The sequence below is a fragment of the Nymphalis io genome, chromosome 19, assembly GCF_905147045.1.
Source record: "Nymphalis io chromosome 19, ilAglIoxx1.1, whole genome shotgun sequence".
Taxonomy (NCBI): Eukaryota; Metazoa; Arthropoda; class Insecta; order Lepidoptera; family Nymphalidae; genus Nymphalis; species Nymphalis io.
In genome coordinates, this window is record NC_065906.1 from 3,174,541 (window position 1) to 3,197,135 (window position 22,595).

At 32.0% G+C, this 22,595-nt stretch overlaps 1 protein-coding gene across 3 annotated transcripts in view; it reads right to left on the reverse strand.

Moving 5' to 3' along the window:
* The window catches only part of LOC126775755 (myosin-I heavy chain), an 87,023-nt gene that overhangs the window by 14,736 nt on the left and 49,692 nt on the right, over positions 1 to 22,595 (reverse strand). For all 3 annotated transcript variants that reach the window (XM_050497835.1, XM_050497836.1, XM_050497837.1), the window contains exons 3-11: positions 7,549 to 7,673; positions 6,711 to 6,773; positions 4,387 to 4,476; positions 2,819 to 2,978; positions 1,916 to 2,106; positions 1,545 to 1,766; positions 1,245 to 1,409; positions 549 to 791; positions 199 to 324 (exon numbers count right to left, since the gene is read on the reverse strand). In XM_050497835.1, the coding sequence (XP_050353792.1) occupies positions 199 to 324; positions 549 to 791; positions 1,245 to 1,409; positions 1,545 to 1,766; positions 1,916 to 2,106; positions 2,819 to 2,978; positions 4,387 to 4,476; positions 6,711 to 6,773; positions 7,549 to 7,668 (1,380 nt within the window). In that variant the 5' untranslated portion in view covers positions 7,669 to 7,673. The remainder of the gene's footprint in view (positions 1 to 198; positions 325 to 548; positions 792 to 1,244; positions 1,410 to 1,544; positions 1,767 to 1,915; positions 2,107 to 2,818; positions 2,979 to 4,386; positions 4,477 to 6,710; positions 6,774 to 7,548; positions 7,674 to 22,595) is intronic.

Here is a 22,595-nt window from a genome sequence, read left to right on the forward strand (position 1 = left end):
TTTTTTATTTCAAACTTATGGTATTTTTTTTTTACTCTGACTGTCAATAACTAAGCGTTATGCTTTTATATTCTATGTTAAATAAAGAAACATTAATTGAAATTTAAAAAAAATCTTGGCGTTACGAGATATATGTTTATTTAAAGAGTGATTTTTTGCTGAACAAAAATATATTAGATAAGTAATTGGACAGATTACCTTTGGCATGTGACATTGTTCACTGAGCAACTTGAGCAGACTTCTCGGCGGTTTTTCTAATAGTTCTAAGCAGGCAGCATTGTCGGTGAACTGTATCTGGCTGTACTTGATTCCTTCTTGGCGATACTGTGATAACATTATGAGAAATCATATATAAATTTATTTCTTTCTTCATAAGACACTTTTGTCAGTGCTTTTAATATTATATGATTTGATATTTTATGGCTTCGGTACATTTTAATTATTGATGAAATTGATTGTGGTTATCTAATGTACACAATGAGTGTAATTTATATAAAATTAGTTCCAAATCATTATATGATTTTTTTTTTAAATTAAAAATGACTTACTATTTCTTGTTCGAGCGCGAAAACGTAGTTATTGAAGAACATATGAAGCTTTTCATTGGCATAGTTGATACATAGTTGCTCCAGAGAATTGGAGGCGAAGTTCTCGAAGCCAAATATGTCGAGCACCCCGAGGGCTCGCCGCGCCTCCCGCCCGGGCGCGGAGCAGCTGTTGACGTGCCGGACGAGCCACGCGAACGTGCGAGCGTACAGCGCGCGCGCCATCGCGTGACGGTTTTCACGTGCCTGGAAAATATTTACTGTTTGGTCTATTTCTTTTAGTTTCTTCTTATTCTAATCTAATGGATACCAGTTGATTAAAAACAAAACTACAAGCTTTTATATCACTTCGCCATCGCTATTAAGACTAAATATCTTCTAAATGAATTTAAAACAAATCCCATTGATTTTCGTATATAATATAATACATAAATAAAGTCGCATTATAAGTTCTGGGAACAATATTATCTAATTATCTATAGGTTAGTATAAAAAATCATTAATGGTAACTTCTTTTAAATTATTTATTAACAATACTAAGTAATTGAAACGCATCAGACTTATTCTGAATTATAAATTTCTTAATAATTTATCATTATTATAATTTTAAAGTATCGAATTCGTGGTTACTGAAATTGTTTATCCGGCTCGAAGGATCAATACTTGATTTTCAGGGGGTGATGTATGATTATGTCTTACTTCGTGTAATCGAAGTGGTATGTCGGTAACGTTCCCTCGAACATTGATCTGTCTTTCCAATAACACCCGCTGAGCAGTAGGGGGCGCCAGGCCTAACAGATTAGCGACTGCATCCACAGCTTCCGCGTCTTCTGGCGCCAAGGTAGTCCGTTCGCCGTCTACATCCTTGTGAATATGAATTATATTAAAGTATAGCTTACTTTTTAAGTACGTAATTGTTTTATGATACTTGTGTGTTTGCATCTTTCTTTTAATAATATAAATATAAAAAATATAAATCTTAATTTGAAAATAAAATACCTGAAATTGTATATTCCCCAGCCATAAAACAGCAGCCAGTACTTTGAACAGACCCTCGCACATGTGAAGCGGCACTTGCAGCACAGTCAGTGCTAGTTGCAGCGCTTCCAGCTTGCCCTGTTCGCCACCTCTTCCCTTTCTAGCTTCATCATCTTCTGGTCTGAGATATTTAAACTGAACGCCATCACGGAGACGTAATGTGCTGCGAAGTTCTGCGTTGTGCTATAATATGAAGAAAATCATAACATAGTTCTAAATATGTACCATAACTGTAATTAGACAATTTTTTAAACGTTCAAAAATCTATTTGTTTTTTATAAATTAGTTTTTGAGAGTAATAATAATACTGCGATAATATTAAATAAACTCACTTTAGCTCCTTCGACCAGCTGATAGAAGACATGATAGTTCGTCTCTCTAGGCGCTGGACCAGTTATTCTAGCACGTTCTAGAAGAAAATCTCTCAACACGGCCCCCCTTATCCCTCCCCGATGATCCAGTCTCACTTCTACAAACTTTCCAAATCGTGAAGAGTTATCGTTACGCACAGTTTTTGCGTTACCTAAAGAAAAAAACAATCTACCTTCAGACCTCACTAATTGAAATGATTTATAAAAGCGGCAGTCATTTCTTTGTATTGCATTTTATCTTTATCTAGACAAGTAAAAAAAATTACAATCTATTTAGTAAATTTAATCTTCGCTGGCATGAAATAATAAAAAAATAAATACAAACACGTCGAAAATAGGACATATTCCTTTTTTTGATATCGGTAAATTATTTGTAATATTTGTTTAATTATAATGTTATTAAATAAAAGAAAATACTGATGTGACAATTTCAATATTTGCACGTTGTTATATAAAAAGCACGTTAGAAATTTATAAACTTAAATATATAGCCATTATATACAATCCATTGTCATTCCATGGAGAGAACAATAGAGTTTGACAATAAAATTAAAACGCAGTGAATCCTTCGGGTGTGATGGGCCATTTAAAGGCGCGGTGCCTCGTCATATAACTCTTTAGAATTAGACTAGACGCCTCGACATTATGGCAATGTAGTTGAAAAATATCGTTCTTGGTAACGTTAATAAAATCATAATTTATATATCTTTCGAAAGTGTATAGATGTATAATGTATATACGATAATTATATAAATAAGCCTCTTTTAAGTTTTAAGCGCAGAGACTATTTCCTTATGCATTTAATGAAAATTATAGTTAATAATAAAGTGGTAAATATTCATATTCGTATGTTTTTTTTCTTACCAAAGGCTTCTAATACGGTGTTGGCTTCAAGGATCTGTTGTTCAGCCCAGGATGCTTGTCCACCAGCAGCGCACAGGTACTGAAGAATTAGCTTGGTTGTTTCCGTCTTCCCAGCCCCACTTTCACCAGATATCACAACTGACTGGTTCTTTTCGCCATTCTATTCAAATATTATGAATAAAAGTTAGTATGACTTCTAAAATTCGATAATAATTTATTATATACCGATGAACCGAAGCTGGTTAGAACATGTAAATCTAAAACGTAGATTGCGGATTCAAATCCGGGCAAGCAACACTAAGCTGTACTTAATTTGAGTTAATAATTCATCTCGCGAAAGAAAACATTGTGAGAAAACCTGCATGCGTTAAGAGGAATTTCTGCTACATATGTATCCACCGACTCGCATTGGAGTAGCCTGGAGGAATAAGCTTCAAACCTCCACAAAAGGACAGGCGTTTATCCATCAGTGGGAAATTAATAGTTTTATTAAAATGTAAAAGATATGGTCCATATGGTGTGATGTGAATATTATGTAAAAGGACTGTAACAGTGGACATGCATACAGGGAGATTAATAGAAGAGAAACACACTGCACCGACCAAAATAACTTGGATCAAGTCAAGTCAACCGAGCGATGATGGTGTATTTTATAAAACATATTAATTTGTTCGGATGCATTCGCGTATCATTCATTCGATTCGGTTAAAAATTTAGCTCGTGAAGATTATGTCATAGTATGATCACATCATAGATGAGGGGTAAGACCTATCGGATAATTGTTTACAAAATACATAAAGAGATAGTTTATTTTATTATATCTCACTTAACTTTTAATAGTTTTAATTTTATTTTGATTGTTAATGTCTTACATAATTTAAATTATTCAAATACAATTAATATTTAAATGAAACAACAATTATATCAAGACTATCAGATGAATAAGGATTTACTCGAACTGCTACGCTAAATAACTTAAGCACTTAATATGATTTATTGCGAATGAAATTGCTTTTATCTGACTATATATGAAAAAAAAATATATGAAAGTTTGATTTACGTAATTTGAATTTTAAATTATAGTGCATTGGCGTGTCTATCACTTCATCACAGCACGTAAGCACTACACACCCTGTGATAGTTGACGACAACAATAATTATCTATACTTTTAAATGAGGAGTCGTTTTTTTGTACTGAAAAAAACACAGTGAATCAGTCAATATGCATAAAATGATACAATAAGATGCAGCGAGTTTCGAAGGTTTATAGGTATTCAATATAAGCGCTACACAGTTTCAGCCAGTTTAAATATAACGTGACAAGCATGAATTTCATGGTCTTGTAAGCAATACATTTGCTTTTTTGTCGTCTACCTATAATATCATTATAAAATAATCTAATTTCATTATTTTATTATACAAAACACAACTACAACTACACGTACACGCGACAAAAGTGAAATTATTACGTCATTCCTGTTATTTTAAACGTAACACTCAAATTCGATCTTAAATTAATAGTTCTAACAGAAATTTTACTTTGAAAATATAAAATGATGAATATTTACCTGTAGGGAGCTGTATGCCGACTCCGCTAAAGCAAAAACATGAGGAGACAAACTCCCGATGGCCTTGCCACGATAATTTTGCATATCCTCCTGAAAATTTACAAGATGTTTTTTGTTCATTTATTTTTTTAATAAATATTTTGGATGTCTATAAATTTTAGATACGTCTTAATAAGGATACATGATAAAATAAAACTGTTTTGGTGTTTCGTTTATGGGTTACATAATCTTTTACATTACGTTGCATTCAAAATGAGCTTGAAACTTCACTCGCCATAGAACTCTTACTTGAAAAACTAAATATACTTCTACATACATCAATATCTACAGAAGATATACTTGATGGCATTTCTAGTAATTATCTGTTCTAAGAATACGAGTAAGCGGCTGTGCAACCCCAAAGAGTTTTAATTAAAAGTATAATTGTACTCAGTTGACGTAAATAACTTTTATTTGCCTTTAAGGTTTGCCCTTTTCCCTTCCATGTTCACACCTACAATAGTTTCAAGTGGAGGGATACGCTCCCAAGCCCTTTTATTAAAGAGGGGTGACATTAGGAACAATAATGTTGTATGAAAGTACTTATGGATATTAATGTCCTTTTATACACTTGAAAAAATGGAAGCGTATTCGTCCTAAATCGTAAATAATTCATTATTTATGTTAATTTAGATAAAATAAATGGAATTGAATATTTAATATTAGGAAATACTGCAGTTGGACTATTCTGTAAGACAAACAAAACTTGACGTAGAACTCGAACGTGTAATATCAGAATGTAATATGTGACATACATAACAACAATTTTATACTTATTACAAGGACACACGTATCAAAATAGCGTATCATCGTAAAGTCTATTCCCATCTCAGGAGAAGTAAAAACAAAAAAACGGGCGAGTCTTAAATTATCTGTGGTACGTATTCATTATAGATTTCCCAAAAAATAACGTTTTGGATGTTGGCAATGTTGTTATCTGAATTTTGGAAGTGGATATAAGTCATTAGTGGAATAGTGTTGTATTAAAAATAAATATACATTTATCAAGAACTGTCTCTAGCACATAATATAGCAGAGCTATTTGCAAATCACATAGAATATTGAAATTTAAATTAAGGTTAGTTTATCCCCTCTGATTGGTATAGGTAATTTTTCACATTTTACGATTCGTTCAAACATCGAGTAAGTTTTTTTTCTAGAATAGCTTTGCAGGTCGACTTATAAAAAGCCTTGTCGGTTTCATCCGCTCTTCCTGTTAATAATTAGCAATACACAATACGTGACATGTTCTTGCAACAGATAAGTGATTTCCCACGAAACTATGTGAAGCATAATGTCAATTTGCCGATGAAAGTGATTTAAACTTTAAGAGAAATGTTAAGACACGAACAGGTTGACGGACGTCACCAATTACAGTGAATGATCGTTATTTATGACGCGACTATATTTTAATATCCATATTTACTCATAAAACCTGTACTCGCTATTTAATAAAGGTTAAAATACAAATAACGCCACAATTCAATTCAATTCAGCACGCCTCACAGCGATATTTAAATAAATTAGTTTTATTTGTGTCTTCATAAAAAATTACATAATAATAACGTCGTTTTATTTTCTCTATTATCTATTTAGCCGAGATGGCCTAGTGGTAAGAACGCGTGAATCTTAACCGATGATCGTGGGTTCAAACCCGGGCAAGCACCACTGAATTTTCATGTGCTTAATTTGTGTTTATAATTCATCTCGTGCTTAACGGTGAAGGAAAACATCGTGAGGAAACCTGCATGTGTCTAATTTCATTGAAATTCTGCCACATGTGTATTCTACAAACCCGCATTTGAGCAGCGTGGTGGAATAAGCTCCAAACCTTCTCCTCAAAAGGGAGAGGAGGCCTTAGCCCAGCAGTGGGACATTAACAGGCTGTTACTGTTTATTTTCTCTTAAACTTTTAGTTTCAGTTGTAAGGCCAATCGCTTCCTAGCAACGATTAATGTTTATGTTATAAATATTGTTAAGCGGTGATTAGGTAAGTAATGCCGTCTTCTTTTTTCGAATGCCGAATTAATTATGACAGAAAGAGATAATCAGTGTTTTACAAAACACCATATAAGCAACGTTTATAAATAAGACCGTAAATGTTTAAGCGTTAAATTAAATTAACTAGTCTGACTAAACACTGAAAGCTCATTGATCGTATTTTGCGGGTCATCAGTTGCCATCAACCAATGAGCATTCCGTTTAAAGTCAAAATCAAAGTCAGATTAATTGATCTGAGTTTGATCGGCATTTTAAGAAACTAGAGATTTATCCGTTAAACTTACCAGGTTGTAACATCCTAACTCTTTGTAGGGATTCACTGCGACTAGAATTGATCCTGTATATGTCTGTTTAAATTATAGGAAAATTAAATAATTACAGAAAAAAATAAATAATTGGTAATTAATTAAAACTTGAAATTTACATTTCACGAGAGACCGGAAAATATTCTCTACTCATTTATTTTTTAATCGCAATTTTTAGTAAAAAGTAAAGGCTACGTTTAAAAGAAAATTGATCAAAAATATAAAAATACTGTTTTTTAATTAAAAATTAATAAGTAATTGAAGACGGAAACAATTATCTCCATCAAATTGAAATTCGTGACGGATACGTCATTAAATTGCTAATGGTTTTGTAACTAATTGCTGAGGAACATACAAATAAATCACTGTCTGTACGCTATATATTGAATTGAAGATTTAAAAAAAAAACCGTCCGGTATGGAACTGTCCGGTAGTACGGAAAGTCAAAGAAAATAAATTGTACTCAATGTATAAATTTTCTTTCTAATAACATAAGTATATGGGTAATGAGTTTTTGGGACAAAATGTATATTTTAAACTACTATTTAATTTATTAGAAGTTAAAAAAAAATATTGTTTATTTTAAATGATTATTTTCAAAGTAAAAGTAAAACAAACCTCACAAAGCACTCATACCTCGAAACTTTATAAAATTTACAAAAGACCGTATTTCTAGGATCCAGGTAAATTAATTTTTATGAAGAAACAAAAATACTACTGCCCAGGCATAAATAAAACAGATGAAAGGTCTAATATAAAATAAAATGTCTGCAGAAATGCGACCAAAGCTAAACAAATGGTTATTTGGAAAGGATACATAAATAAGGTCGTGTATGTATCTTCGTTTGAGGTTGTCGTTGATGGCCTGTTCGGTGATCTGCGGCATCATCGTCATGTCCGGCACACCGGACTCCTCGTCCTTGTCTCGCTCCTCCATTTTGTCTGTAAAAAAATATTCTAATCTTATAAGGAGTCACCAATTTAATAAACTAATATCATTCTAAATCAAAACATGTATAATTTATTCAAGTATGCCTTTCGCTTTTCATAGATATATAGGGTACATAGGATGCCTAACACCTCCCCCCTCAAAAACGCGAGTGAAGCCGCGGGCGTAAACTAATAGTCTAATATTTTCGATTCATCAATATTGCGCTGAAGTGATCAAATGCCAATGCAGACACATCTGAAGATGTACCATAATGTATTCGTCTACTTATTTGCTGTGAACTAAGCCGAATTAAAATGTAGGTAATTTCAAATGCACTATTTGAAATTACCTACATTTTAATTGTTATTTGGCGAATTTATCAGCATACAAGTAATATATACTATATATTTATTTATATTGTAGTCGTTGTGCCTTTTTGCGTAACATATTGAAACATTAGAGGTCGTAAAGCAGTCATCCGTATAAATTGGCAAAATTTCAAGGGACTTATGAATTTCGATATGGTTTAATAAACTTGGCTAGACAACACATCGTGTGTCGACTGTAGGCTGTTTTACTTATTTATTTGAAACAATAATAGCAAGAATAAACTAATAATTATAAATAAATAATATAATATATTAACTATAAATACATAATTAATATATTATAATATAATAATTTATTAATCTTATTAATAAAATATAAATCCTTAAGTCGCATCCGCATTGGAGCAACGCGGTGGAGTAAGCTTCTCTACTTTTCTTAAAGGAGAGCACAAAAAGGAAATTTACACGTAAAGATAACAAGTCGTTTGACTTCCATGATTTGATGATAAACCATATTTCCTAAAATCTTTTTTTCCCTAAATATTGTTACTAAAGCTATTCATACAATATTTATCGTGATGTTGATCTCAATAGACTGACTAAACGTCCATAAACGCGCGATCCCCTTCTATCAATGTCGTATTGCTAAATTCAGGGTTCAAGGGTGTTATTACGATGTTAGGATTGTATTTGGTTAAAGTTTTTTTTAAAGTTATCACAACTCGAATACACCTATTTACCCCTTCAAATAAAGGTACAGCGTGTGTTAGGTGTGGCGACAACAATAACCCGAGGAGTCAGAACCTACGACCTTTACATCGCTTGGCGACCTGTAAACCATTGCGCTTTTGACGCTTCAAAAGTTTATTTAAAATTGCTTTTGTTAATGTTTATTGATAACAAAAAGCAGTTATATAGAGTTATTTTTTTACACTTGCAAAATGTGAGAATTGAACAGCGTATTTTTGCAATCCCAACTCTCAAACTCCCCACAAGACTAAGCTCTTCCTTATATAATTCGTTGTTGGCAACTTAACTTACATTTAGATTCTTCTTTCATTTATATTGTTAATTATTTTCAATTGGTGAATACTTAAGGAATACGAACAAGTGAATTTTACCGTTGGTGTCTTTTTCAGCCTATCAACATTCAAATCCTAACAGGCATTTCCTATTACCACTGGCTCACTCATTTAATTCGCATTATGTTTTATCTTTTATAGTATGTGTTAAATTGAAACACTATACTAAATAAGGCACAATTATATAATTATATTTTTTATGATTATTTTATTTTGGAAGAAGCCATTAATGGCATCTTCAGGAGTCTAAAGTTTCCGAATCCGTTCTAGAATCCTTACGAGTATTTTATGATTACAACGGCAAGGTTTTTTTTTAATTTCTTTACGTCATATCCAGTGTGCAATAAAGATAACATACAGACGTGTACAGTAGAAATACGTAAACTCATTTTCCATTTCAACATTTACAATGTTTCGTGATATTATAGCGCGTGATTCAAGAATAGTTAACAAACGGGAGTGTCGATTTGCATCAATCTTGATTTCTCGCCCCGAGGGGTTATTATGTACGTAACTAGATCGTTCCGATCGTCTGTCGAGTTAGTTGGTTTATGGAAACTTCCAATTTATCAGGTACAATATTTTTAGAACACAATAATGTAATACGCAACTTAACAACTATTGAAACAAACAAAAAAATATAAATAATTATAATCAAAGTTAAGCTATTGAATGTGAACTTCATTTTAAAGTCAATTTACATAATTTTACATTGGTTACATATACATACAGGTTGCCGCCGAGATGGTCCAGTGGTAAGAACGCGTGAAACTTAACCGATGATCGTGGGTTCAAACCCGGGCAAGCACCACTGCATTTTCATGTGCTTAATTTGTGATTATAATTCATCTTGTGCTTTACGGTGAAGGAAAACATCGTGAGGAAACCTGCATGTGTTTAATTTCACTGAAATTCTGCCACATGTGTATTCCACCAACCCGCATTGGAGCAGCGTGGTGGAATAAGCTCCAAACCTTCTCCTCAAAAAGTGGAGAGGAAGCCTTTAGTCCAGCAGTGGGACATTCACAGGCTGTTACGGTTACAGGTTGCCCGTTTAATGAAGAGAATACGGGTTGAGCTTAATCCGCCGCATTTAATACACAATATAACTATGCAAGCACGAAATTAATTAAATCATAAACGTAACAGAAATTTAATAAACCTACGAATCTCTCTGCCTCTTCCTCCCCGTTCTTTCGCCTTCAGTTAAAAACAAAACACTAGAGCCATACATATATACATATATATATATATATATATATATATATATATATATATATATATATATATATAAGAGAATAAATGACTGACATATTAGCGCACAGGCTACAGGGGCTAGCACCATGAAATAGCAAATTTGCATACAGGTCCTTTTTACACAGTAAGGTAAAACTAAGCAAGGATTTTTTTTAAATGTAACCGCTAAGGTTGTGATGAAAGCTTATGAAAGTTTGTATAAAAATCCTTCACTTTTTAAAAAAGGGTTTCGGAAACAATTCTGAATTATGACAAAATGAAGCCGCGGGTTAAGCACTAGTTCATTTATAAAACAACAATTTATCACGAACCATAATATTTATAAATAAATATTAATATCCTGATTATAGAATCACATAACACAAATAAGGAAAAAGGTAATTACAATATACAATACATTACTCGAACAAGATGAAGTGTAGTTCATTACACCCGAGATATCGATTAAATACTTAAATAGCATCGTAACAACATCTGGACGAGTGGGAGACGTTGTGCATCGGTGGTACGGCGACACCGCAACAGTGTAATAGCCCTTGAGGCAGGACGGGCGAGTTATCGTACGGAAATGTCACTCGCGATTATAATACACGTCACATTTGTTCTCGCCCTCAAAACTTATCGATATTATTAACATCACTAGCTAACATTGCGCACGTTGTTGATTCAAATGGATTATTATCCAGCTACTACATCGAAAAGGAAGGAAATAAATTTGTGCCACTTGTAATTACTGAAGTTCTGTTGATTTAAGTTAATTGGGTTTAGGTATAAACATGATTATTTAATAGAAATAAAGAGTACTATATTAAGGGTTATTTCACAATTATAACATTCATATTAGTACTATATTTGTATTCTATATTGAAACGCCGAAATAATGTTAATCCAGTTTTTATAAAAGGACAGAATATTATTGTGATGTTTTAAATTTAGAATTCTTCAATTCGATTATATATTTTTATTTAAATATACAACAAGCCAGGATTTAATTGGGACATTAATAACGTTATAGACGAGGAAAATAAATGATGTATATGCATATATAGCTTGAAATGAAGCGTTTGTTTCCTGATTTCCCATTAAACGTATTGCAAGAAAGATTAATATGCATAACTTCATGTTGTTTCCTATACCTATAATTAAAAATCATATAAAATAATAATCCTTAACATTTCCACTTATATTGTGTTCGATTTGATTGTATCAAACTTAAGACTGCTTTATTTAACAAAGATATTTTTAAAATTTTGGGTTATTTTAAACGGCCCATCTGATGGTAAGTAGTCTAGTAGTATACCCGAGCTGGCTCTCGATGTCACCGCCTAACTGTGACATCAATTCCATCGCGCACAAGGAAATTTGGCAACTCCTTTCTTTGTCGCACTTCCAAAAAAATGGAATTCCTTACCAGCTCACGTGTTCCCCTCCTCTTACAACCCGGGTTCTTTCAAACGAGGCGTGAAGAGGCATCTTGCGCGCCGGCAAGGCGGGGACGGCTAGTACAGAACATTCTTCCCGACTGTACTCGCCGTCGTCGCGTTTGGACTGTACTACCACTTACTATCAGGTGGAGTAGAGTCATTTGCCATCCCGGCACATATAAAAAAAAAAAAGTCACCATAGCCTAAAGATATGTGCAACCTACCAAGTGTGTTGTATGATGTTCTGTGCTAATTATCTTCTTTAAAGAGGTCGTATTGATCTTAAATTATACTACTGACATTCTGATCTTGAAACTCAAAGAAAGGAGCCGATATTGCTTAACGTATATAACACGTTAATCGGAACCGGAAGTCGCGATATCAAATCCAAACAAGCATGTGTTTGTTTTCATCTGCTTAATTTTTGTTTATAAATTATATTTGGCAGTGGAGAAACACATCGTGGGGAAACCTGAACGTACATATGTATCCACCAAGGTACACTTAAGCAATGATAAACCATGGGACATTCAAGGGATTTTAATGTCACTTTAATTGACTAACTTTGTTTCCCTAAATGTAAGACAAGGAGAAACGCGAATAAGTTTAGGGGTATCTCCTGGGTAGACTTACTATTAACCGTCTAATTCCCTTTACTATTTTTTTTAAATATAAGCGTAGTTACGTTCGTACGTTGGCGAGACTTGCAGTTTAGGATTAACTTTTGTATCTTCCATTGTTGTTATTGAAATTGCATTGTAATGAGTGTACGTGACAATCGATGTCACCATAACTATTCACTATCAAGATGCACTTCAAGATTTTCCGTTAACGAATATCATCACTTTAGCTTATATATAACCAATGTCCACCTGGAATAATGTACCTTTTAAATGGTGGGTCATTTTTTCAAATGGTTGTCGCGATTCCTGTGATTACTTACAGTATACACACTCACAAAATTCGGGTTCTCTTTATATTAATATAAGTATTATTACTCTTTATATTAGTATAAGTATTATATTCGTATAAACATAGATAATATAATTAAAGCCGAGTGACAAGAACACGTGAATCTTAAAAGAAGATTTTGAGTTCAAAACCAGACAAACACCATTGGATTTTCTTAAGGGTAATTTGTGATAATTCATCTTATGCTCGGCGGTTAACAAAAATCAAAATCAGCCACATGTGTATCCGCCATTGGAATAGCATCGTGAAATAAACCAAACCTCAAAAAGAAGAGGCCTTAGCTTAGGAAATAGACAAAGGCTGTTACTTGTCTTTTTTTGGATTTAATTAGTAGTACAATTTGTTTTCTCATTTTATATCATAATAAAAGACCCCATTTATCATCACTCACGACGACTTTAGGTTTTCTATTTGTCTGAGCAAAATGTCGTTGAAGAAATAAAAACTCCCCTTTTAAACATCAATTATGTAATGAAAAATGTTAATGTGACTTGGTAATGTCGTGAATGGATAATTTACAGCTTTTAATAAGATTTTAAGTCGATTATTGTTATGTTGGTACTTATGTAAGAAGAGGTGATGCTGTAATGGACGAATATTGTCAATTTACCAGAAGAGTCGTAAAGAAGCGTTTAAAATAAATCTTGTATTCATAATAAAATATTTGGACAAACTTCTGAACATCCTATACCTTAAATTGAGCTGAACTGTTGTAAAGAGATATCTTTCAATGCGCTAATAACGAATACGAAGAGAAAAAAATTGCAAAAAAAATATATTTTTATACATTTTTTTAGAGCCAATAAAAAAAAAAACCATTTTCGTGTAGAGCCAGTCGTTTTTGAGCAAAATGCGATAGTCGGAATTACACCCAAATAGTTTATACAAAAAATATTAAAACCTAACCGCACGCTTCAAATAAAAACTTCAAAATGTAAACGCCAATGTAATTTCGATGGGACTTTAAAACTATACTGAACTTAACGTAAAAGATCGGTTCATAAATAATAAAGTTGTATCCGAAAATAACAATATACATATGCGTCTATCTTAATTTAAAATTTCTTCCATTTTTTAAATCGGTTAAAATAGATGTCCTTTCAACTACTCGTCGTTACATAAGTACATTTTAATTATTATCAAACCATGTAACATAAATCACTATGACACAGACGTGCAGTAAAAGTGTAATTCGATTACGCGCATAACCATTCGGTATAAGACTCGCATCGAACCCAATCTAATACGGCGCCGAGCTTATCGATTGATGCAAACAAACCGTTCAATGAATGAATACGAACGATTGAATTCACCCTTCCATGAAATAAATATTTAGCTTTTTTTTTATATATATATAAAGCTAAAAGCGGACGAGCCAATTTCTGACATTCTCTATGCCTTGGTATTTGCCAATTATGAGATATAAGATTTTTTTTAGTGTCAATGCTTTAATAAAGCTAGCTTATCGAACTCATTGATATATGATAATTGAATAAATAGCCCTAGGTAATAACGGTAATCCTCAAAACATTCTAACAATTACACCATTCGTCAAAACTAGATTACGTAGTAAAATGTCACTTATCTAGGTAAACGATCATAAATTTAACTTCAGAAAATCATACGCGTTGATTCAGTTTGAAATTAAAGAGAAAATGGCTGAAATTTCAATGAAAACATAATTATTCTCGATTGAAATTAAAAATACCTACGAGTAATTAGTATGAACTAAACAGTCATAAAATTAAATTAAATAGTCAGAATTTGAACCTATTTATACGTAAACAGGATAAGCCTATTGGTATCTTGTATTCATTATTCATTAGCTTGTATTGTATTCATTAGCTCATTTATCTTCCCCTATTAATTAAAAATATATTGCTTTGAATATATTGCGTTTTTTAAATCATTAATGTTGATTTGTATAAAAAATGTGTTTTTGAATTATTAATCATTTTATCCTTTGAAAACCTAAAGTATTATTCAAAACAATTGGATCACCTAATTTGAAACTAAACGATTGACACTCAAATCGATTGCGATAAATGGCAACATTAGTCTATATATTGTTTATAGAAGAATAGATTGACACTTAAAGCTTCTTTTAGCCTTTTTTGAGCTTTGGCAGGTGGCCAAATGAGCCATCTGACGTTATCACCTTCGCCTGTATACATTGGCAAAGCCACTATTATTAACCACTCCTACTACCCCATCTAAGATGTCCCTTGAGCCTACAATTATCATAGGTGTATGAGTTAATGCACAAAGTCCTAATACCGGTATATCTTGGCCTTAAACGGGTTATTTTTGCAATTAATTTGTGTATTAGGATACTTTTCTTGATGATAGATAATAAAAACTTTGCTTCCAGTACTACACAATGGAGATTGTATTTTATACCTTCTTGTTAGTTAAGACCATTAATTAATGAACGATGGAAGGTTGATTATATTAACACACAAAGACTTTCTCGGAAATTCTCGCGCTGGCGGAAAGCAGACATATTTTTTCTTTATGATTTTAAAAAGTATTGTTACGAAATTTGTAACATATTAGTTGATTTCTTCCAGCAAGGATTATAGTATATTCAACAATACAAGTACTTAGTTTGAAATTAAATACAACGACTTATCTTTTAAAGTTATTTTTAAAAGTTTAAAAAAGGACATATATTGGTCTACATCATTGTAAACATTTCTTAAAAATGTTATATTAACACATATATACTTAGATATAATGTTTGTGTGTCAATTTAACATAATCCAATACTTTCGCTTCATTGTGTGTGTGTGTTGTTTTATATCAAAGTTATAAACGTTATAATTAAGTTGAAGCAAGACTTTTGAAATCCTTTAATTTGCAGGCGCCTGGCGTTAACGCCTACGAGGATCTCTGAGGCGTTCCTAGAGCGAACGACCTACGTTAATGAATATTAATGTCTTTTTAAAATACAGGACGTGGGAAATTTTCGTCTACTACAGTATTTTTAAGTGTTAAAAGAAGTGAAAATAAAATAGTCATACACTATGTTTTCAGGTCAGACATAATAAATATGAATTTTTTTAACGGAAATTCTGACGATAAGAAATATACGTGAGACGGATAATATTAACGTTGATGGATGGAAGTACTTAATGTATATTTACGTTACATCAGATGACAAAAGGGAAGGTAAGGACAGGTAACTTTTCTAAGGCCTACTAAGACTTTGGTAGGAACTTCGAAACAACTTTGAATGGAAGGCATTTATAGTAAGTACCAAAGTTTTTTTAATCATATTAATTAATTAGCGTTTTTAATCTCAGATTATGAAATGATAACATTACAATTTACGAAGGTAGTCTCGTACTCTCACTTCTCGTATCAGTGGGCGGACGGCCCACAGCGACAGTCTAGCATCATAAGGAATTTCTTGAACCTGTCTCAAACAACCAAAGCGTGGGTTTCCAAGAATAATTTCAGTAGGGAGGGAGCAATTTATTTTTGTCATCTTGCTTTATTTTATAAGTGCCTTGTTAAGATAAAGTAGAACGATGCGGCTTTATACCCCTTTTTTAGACGATTTGTTAGCGAGAACGCTCTCGCCGAGAGCTAGGTTGTTAGTTGTGAATAAGGTGGCGTAGAAAATCTTTTCTAATGGCCAAGAGGGAAATAATAGATTTTTGTTCTTGCTTTGCTGTTATTTATAGCACAAATATTAGTTTGTTAATCTTTAATAAACTTCAAACTAAACTGCGCAATACTAGAAGCAAATTACTATTTACTATATCTGTGTGTACATGGAATAAATATGTTCGTAAAACTTTAATTGTTTTAACTTTTGATATACTCAACAGGTTTTGATAAAATAAAAACTCAAGGGCTTGGAATACTTCCTATACTAATTTAATCCAATTAGATTAATTATTTTGATTTGTGATTTTTACCGAGACAAAAATAAAAATAATCATTGTCTTGGCTTTGATAGTCTAGCAAAAAGACAGCCGTTTTAAAAGTTAATAACAGATATTTTGAAATCATAGAAACAACTTGACAATTCAAGTGAATTTGCATAGATGTAACGTCAGGATAATTATGAAAAAAATAATATAATATATTTAATGCAACAGTATGTAAGTATTATTAACAGTCGTATAAGAAAATTCGACCTTAATCAGAACTCAAATCAAATTTCTCAAGTCTAGAGTCCCAACTGTTGACGCTTGGATACGCTCACTGCAGACTGTGGGAAAAATGTACGCAACTAAATTCTACCCTCTTGTATTTTAATGGTAATAGCTCATTGTTACAAGTCTGAAGGATACAAATACTTACATACTAATAATTATACAATTCTGTCCCTTATGATATAGATATAAGAAATACATTGGCCTGCAAAAAAAAAATCTTTAGCTCTTAACGACACTCTTACTCAGGTAGTTTTTGCTGTCACTGTGTTTAATTAACAAGTGATTGATTAAATTGTTTCGTTATTCGTTATTGAAATATGCACGATAAAAACGTAATGCAATACGTTTCAAATCGATTACAAGTGATAATTATAGAAATTGTACTTACATATATTATGTGAATTTCTGATAGCAAAGACAATCTATTATTTTTCGTAGTATTTAAATGATTTTAAATATTGTCACATAATAATATATTTAATAAATTGATAATAAAATAAACGCAGTACATACTTTACTAGTAACAATATAAAGGGTTCATAGGATTGGATTGGAAGGTAGCATGGAAGACTAAAGTGTTAAAACAAATTGTTGCTTGTTCATGCACTTATTCAATTAAGACTATAAAATAATATAAAAGAAAGAAAAAGCTGTTATTTAAAAAGTGTTTATCATAATTTTTCTCAATGTAGACATGTAGCTCATTTTCGTATCCCCTCCCCTATCTGTCAACATTATAGGGGTTCACCTAGAAGCTGCCAAAACATGCATAAGCAATGGCTTCCTATGACACTAATTACTTACGCTATTGTGTTACTTATCCGTATCATATTTGTCTCATCTTAATTTATTATTAAGGTATTTCGTGAATACGAATAAACTAGATATTAGTTAATTAATTTTTTATAGACACGTGAGTTAAATATACAAAATGGCCACAAGTTATCTATGAGAAAAACAAAAAAATGTGCCATTAATCTTTTCTACTGCCGTGTGGGTAGCGGAGCGAATGATCGTTACGTGATAACGATTTTCCGAAGAGCTATCTTCTTGAGAACGGGCTTCATGATCGATATGGTCGCTCCGATATAATGTCGTTACGTTAATATATCATAGTTCAAATATTATTTGGTTTTTATTTGTTTAGATGTAAACAAAACCTATAAAGTTCTGGTGTATAAAGAAAGTAAGAATGGAAGTATTATTCCATCGGTTTACAGAAATCTAGAAGTGGTTTGAAGAAATATTCTTAGTACCACCTGACTTTTGCAAAGAATAAACATTAGTGACATTATTATCAAAGATTACACTCGAAAAATATTTAGTATTTACGAAAAATCTTCCGTCAAAATGCAGATTAGCTTATATTCGAGTTAACCATTACACAGGTTATAGATAATGAAACAAGACTAATCGAATAGCAAACACTCAATAAGCTAAGAACATACACACAGTGACTTGATGAATAATACAGTATGTTTAGGAATTTGCCATACATAAAACAATGAGGCACGTGAGCTCGCAAGATGAGGAGCTCAAGAAGCGGGAGAAATTCCTTTACCTAATGTGGAAGACAATGCTGGTTGAAGGACATGAAAGTTATTTCGGGTGCCCAATTTGATGCGCTCTTTTTTCTTTGAAATAATCACTTTAAATTCCCCGCAAACGAATGATATTTTTTGCGGTATGTCGGTGTACTTTCGATCAATACTTGATACTTGTGAAATGAGAACTCGTCTTTATATTATAACAAGTCTTGCAAGAATTTAATTTTTTTTTTACTTAAACATATAAATTTTCCTACAAAAACAAAGCGCAATAAAATAGAAACGAATTATATGAACCGTTTCGAAATGATCACTATAAATCTATTATGAAATAGACCGTAACGAAATATTTGAAATTACTGTCCGATAACAATTTAAAGATATTGAATACTTTATGGCTATTCTTCAGTACAAATTATCAATTATATTATGATTGTTGATTATAATGCGTTTAATAAATAAGAATTATTAATTGTATGAAAATGCACTCTGAAGACAGATTTTGTCATATCTTTTTTTAAATTTATTGCAGGAACGCAGACGACCAAGTGGATATAAGTCCAACCCGCCTCAATGGCACTAGCATTGTAAGATATATAAATCAATATTTACAGCATATTACGCGCTACAAGTCATGAGCTCCATGTGATATCTCTTCTATAATTACACGGGCTCACTCACCTTTTAAACTTAAGCACAGCAGTCATCATGCCAAAACACGATGAAAATTTGCATACGGGTTTTTTGTTTGCACTAAGTAAGAATTTTTGAAAATATTACCCAAAAGGTAGTGATAAAGGTAATGTTTGTATGAATATCCTTCATTTTTCAAAAAAACAGCTTTGGAATTAAGCAATTCGGAATTATATCGCAAGCGAAGCCGCGGGTAGAGCGCTAGTATAGTATAGTAAAATAATATAATTATAATACCCAACATAATAATAATCTCCTGTCAAAAGAGAATTAGTCCCGAACGTTAATGACGACGTGATAGTTTGAACCGAAATAAACTTTGACACGGGCCTTAACCGCAAAATAAGTATTATCCTGATTTAAAACGGATTAGCGATGGTTATATAGGAGTAAATTGTCTTTCAGCGCTAAACCCGCTTTATTGGCGCTAATGCTATTTAGGTATAGTGCCTTTATTGGAAACCTTGTAAGAAAATGACTTATAACCTAATCTACACAAATAATGTTAAGGAATTTTCCTTTCTTATAAAGCTCCTTAAAGTTATTCGTTTTAGCAAGAAATATAGCAATATACTAATCTTTTGTGATGTTAAATAGCACATACGAATGAAATTAATTCTGTATCTAAATTCCAAACTAGGTTTAACAGACGAAGCTCATTACTGTCTATTATCCAATTTACTACTGACCTGTATCTAGTTTTGCCTGTGTCGTACGTCATATTGCACAGTCTTATCTATCAACGAAATTATACACTTTTTTCAGTTCAAATATAACTTCTATCATAAGATTAGGAAATGAAAAAAAAAAATCAAGCAGTCACGTGTGTTTATTTAACATTTATATTATTTCCGTTGTCAGACACTGATTTATGAATTCCTTTATTTTTGGAGAGGTGTTTTAAATTTTTTTAGTCTAACAAGAAGCTACGCATACATAATCGACTTTAATATAAATGTTGTATAGCAGGTGATTAGTTCAACAATGTTTTGTCATCTTCTTTTGATTGTCAAATCCATGATGATAGAAAGAGAGAAATAAATTAACACCTTAACATCGTTTGTAAGTAAGACTGATATTAAATGAATCCAATAGGCGGTATTTGTTAAATTTATATGATTTATAAATTACTAGTTTTCGCCCGCGGCTTCGTCTACAAGAAAATGGGAAGGAAGGGAGAGAGTGATATATTTGTAGAAAACGATTATTTCCACGATTATTAATTACATTGGAAGGATATTCCATTCGAAAAAAATAATTGAACCTTAGGTAGGTTCAATTATTTTTTAATTGAGATTGCCACATGATACCGGATTTAAAAATTATGCAGCGACATCCAATCTTAAGAAGAATCTCTGGCAACGTAGTAAAGCATTCCAGTATGGCCTTATAGGACTATAAAAAGCGATAAGACTATTAAATAGATAATATTATGTAAAAGATCTATAAAATAAACCGTGAAAGTGAACATCGAGCGGTCGATGAGTGTCACATTATTCCGCTTTAGTAAAAAATTTTCCCGCACTTCATCGGACGTAGCGTCAAATGAACGTTACTTCCACGTCGTGATCAAGCCGCGGTCCACTTAGCTTAGGTCATGTTGTTTACCACACAGGCCACTGATAGCTATGTACGTTATATAATAATATCAATTAGAACTTACTGTTTGTGGTAATCCGTCTAAATGAAGATGTTAATGCTTGTAAAAGTTTAGTCAAGATATGATATACGTATTTGAAATGGCGCTATAATTTGGATTAACTTAATGCATTAAATGTATATTATTATGAATATCACTTAGTTAATACAAACCTTCGCATCGTACTTATCAGATTATTATATATATAAATGCAATAGTATATCTGGCTGTCTGTTCTTTACCACATCAAGCCTAAGTCACTGAACCATGAGGTACATAAAAATACCTAAATAAGGACATAGGAATATAAATTATTACGGAATTTATGGGAATAATAAACACGACACGGATGAAAGGATGAAATCGCGGAGTATTTTATAATATTACTAAGATTAAGAATACTGTTACACAAATCATTAATTAAGTCAACAGGTAATATATAGTTATCAGACAGACATCAATTATTCGTGTCAGTTCAATTTTAAAGCACTAAAAACAAATTATATGAAACTTATTTAATGTCATATTAAAATAAGGAAGGTAATGTATTTTTGCGTAACAATTCATTTAATTTAAGCGATTAATTATGACCAATGGAAGCCGTATCTATTGGTTTCTGATTGCACTAATCAATTTGTGAGTTATGACTCCAATATTCTACTGATATATCAATCAAGTGATATAAAGAGGGTGATGAATGAACACTTACTCGACTAAATGTTTCTGGGTATTATGATATGTGGCTGAGTTTCATCAAACGCTTGTTGGTTTCCACACGATGCTTTCCATCACTGCTGAGCATGAGATGAATTATAATTTCAAATTAGGCACTTCAAAAGTCATTAGCTAATCTGAAATTGAACCCGCGAACATCGATTAAGATTCACATGTTCTATCCACTGTGTCATCTCGGTTCTTACAATAGCAATGTCTTATAAATTATATTTGTCGTCTTAAAAATATGTATATTTAAATAATAACACAACTCCGTGAAAATCAGTAAAGCTCTATGTGTGTTTTATTAGTAATTTTGTGTTCTTTTAAAGGCCCGTTTTAACGTATTACTTTGAGCTGTTTAACAGTGTGCATACACGGTCGCCTTGATATAAGGATACTACATTTATTTGTGATATTTGGTCAATGATGTACACCCATACACATAATTCAAGAAAATGAAATCCACGCTTAACACTTTAAATCTTAATTTAAAATGGGTGAAACTGCTAAGCGCAGCTACTTATGTAATAATATTATAGACTAAAACCTTCCCCGAAATAGCCTTTGTCTATGTGTATCAGTTTAGTAGTTTTCCTAGTTAGACAATACAAAAAATGTCGCATTTATTAGTATAGACGTAATAACACATCACATATGACGAATTTTAGAATTTATTTTAAAATAAGTAAAAAAATATATAAATATGACGTTAGCTAAAATGGAGAAATTTTAATTTTTTATTTTATTAAAATAAACGCACAGTTCTCATTAAATAATTTCTTACTTATAAAAATATATATTACAATATAATTCTTCAGTAAACTATAAACCTATTGGTACATTATTTAATGGTATTAACATAAGTAACAAATATTTATAGTTGAAAATAATATTTATTATAAAATTAATTTCTCGGTAAGTTGTGTGCGCACGCGCATTTAATCTCCCTATCTAACTGCCGGACAATAACCGGCGCGTGCGGCGGCGGAAATAGATCTCATACATTAGTGCTTGGTATAAAATAGACATTTAATGGCTCTAAATCATGTTTATGGCTTTCGTGATAGTAATATTTTTTGTTTTAGATTATAATTAGTGTACTCA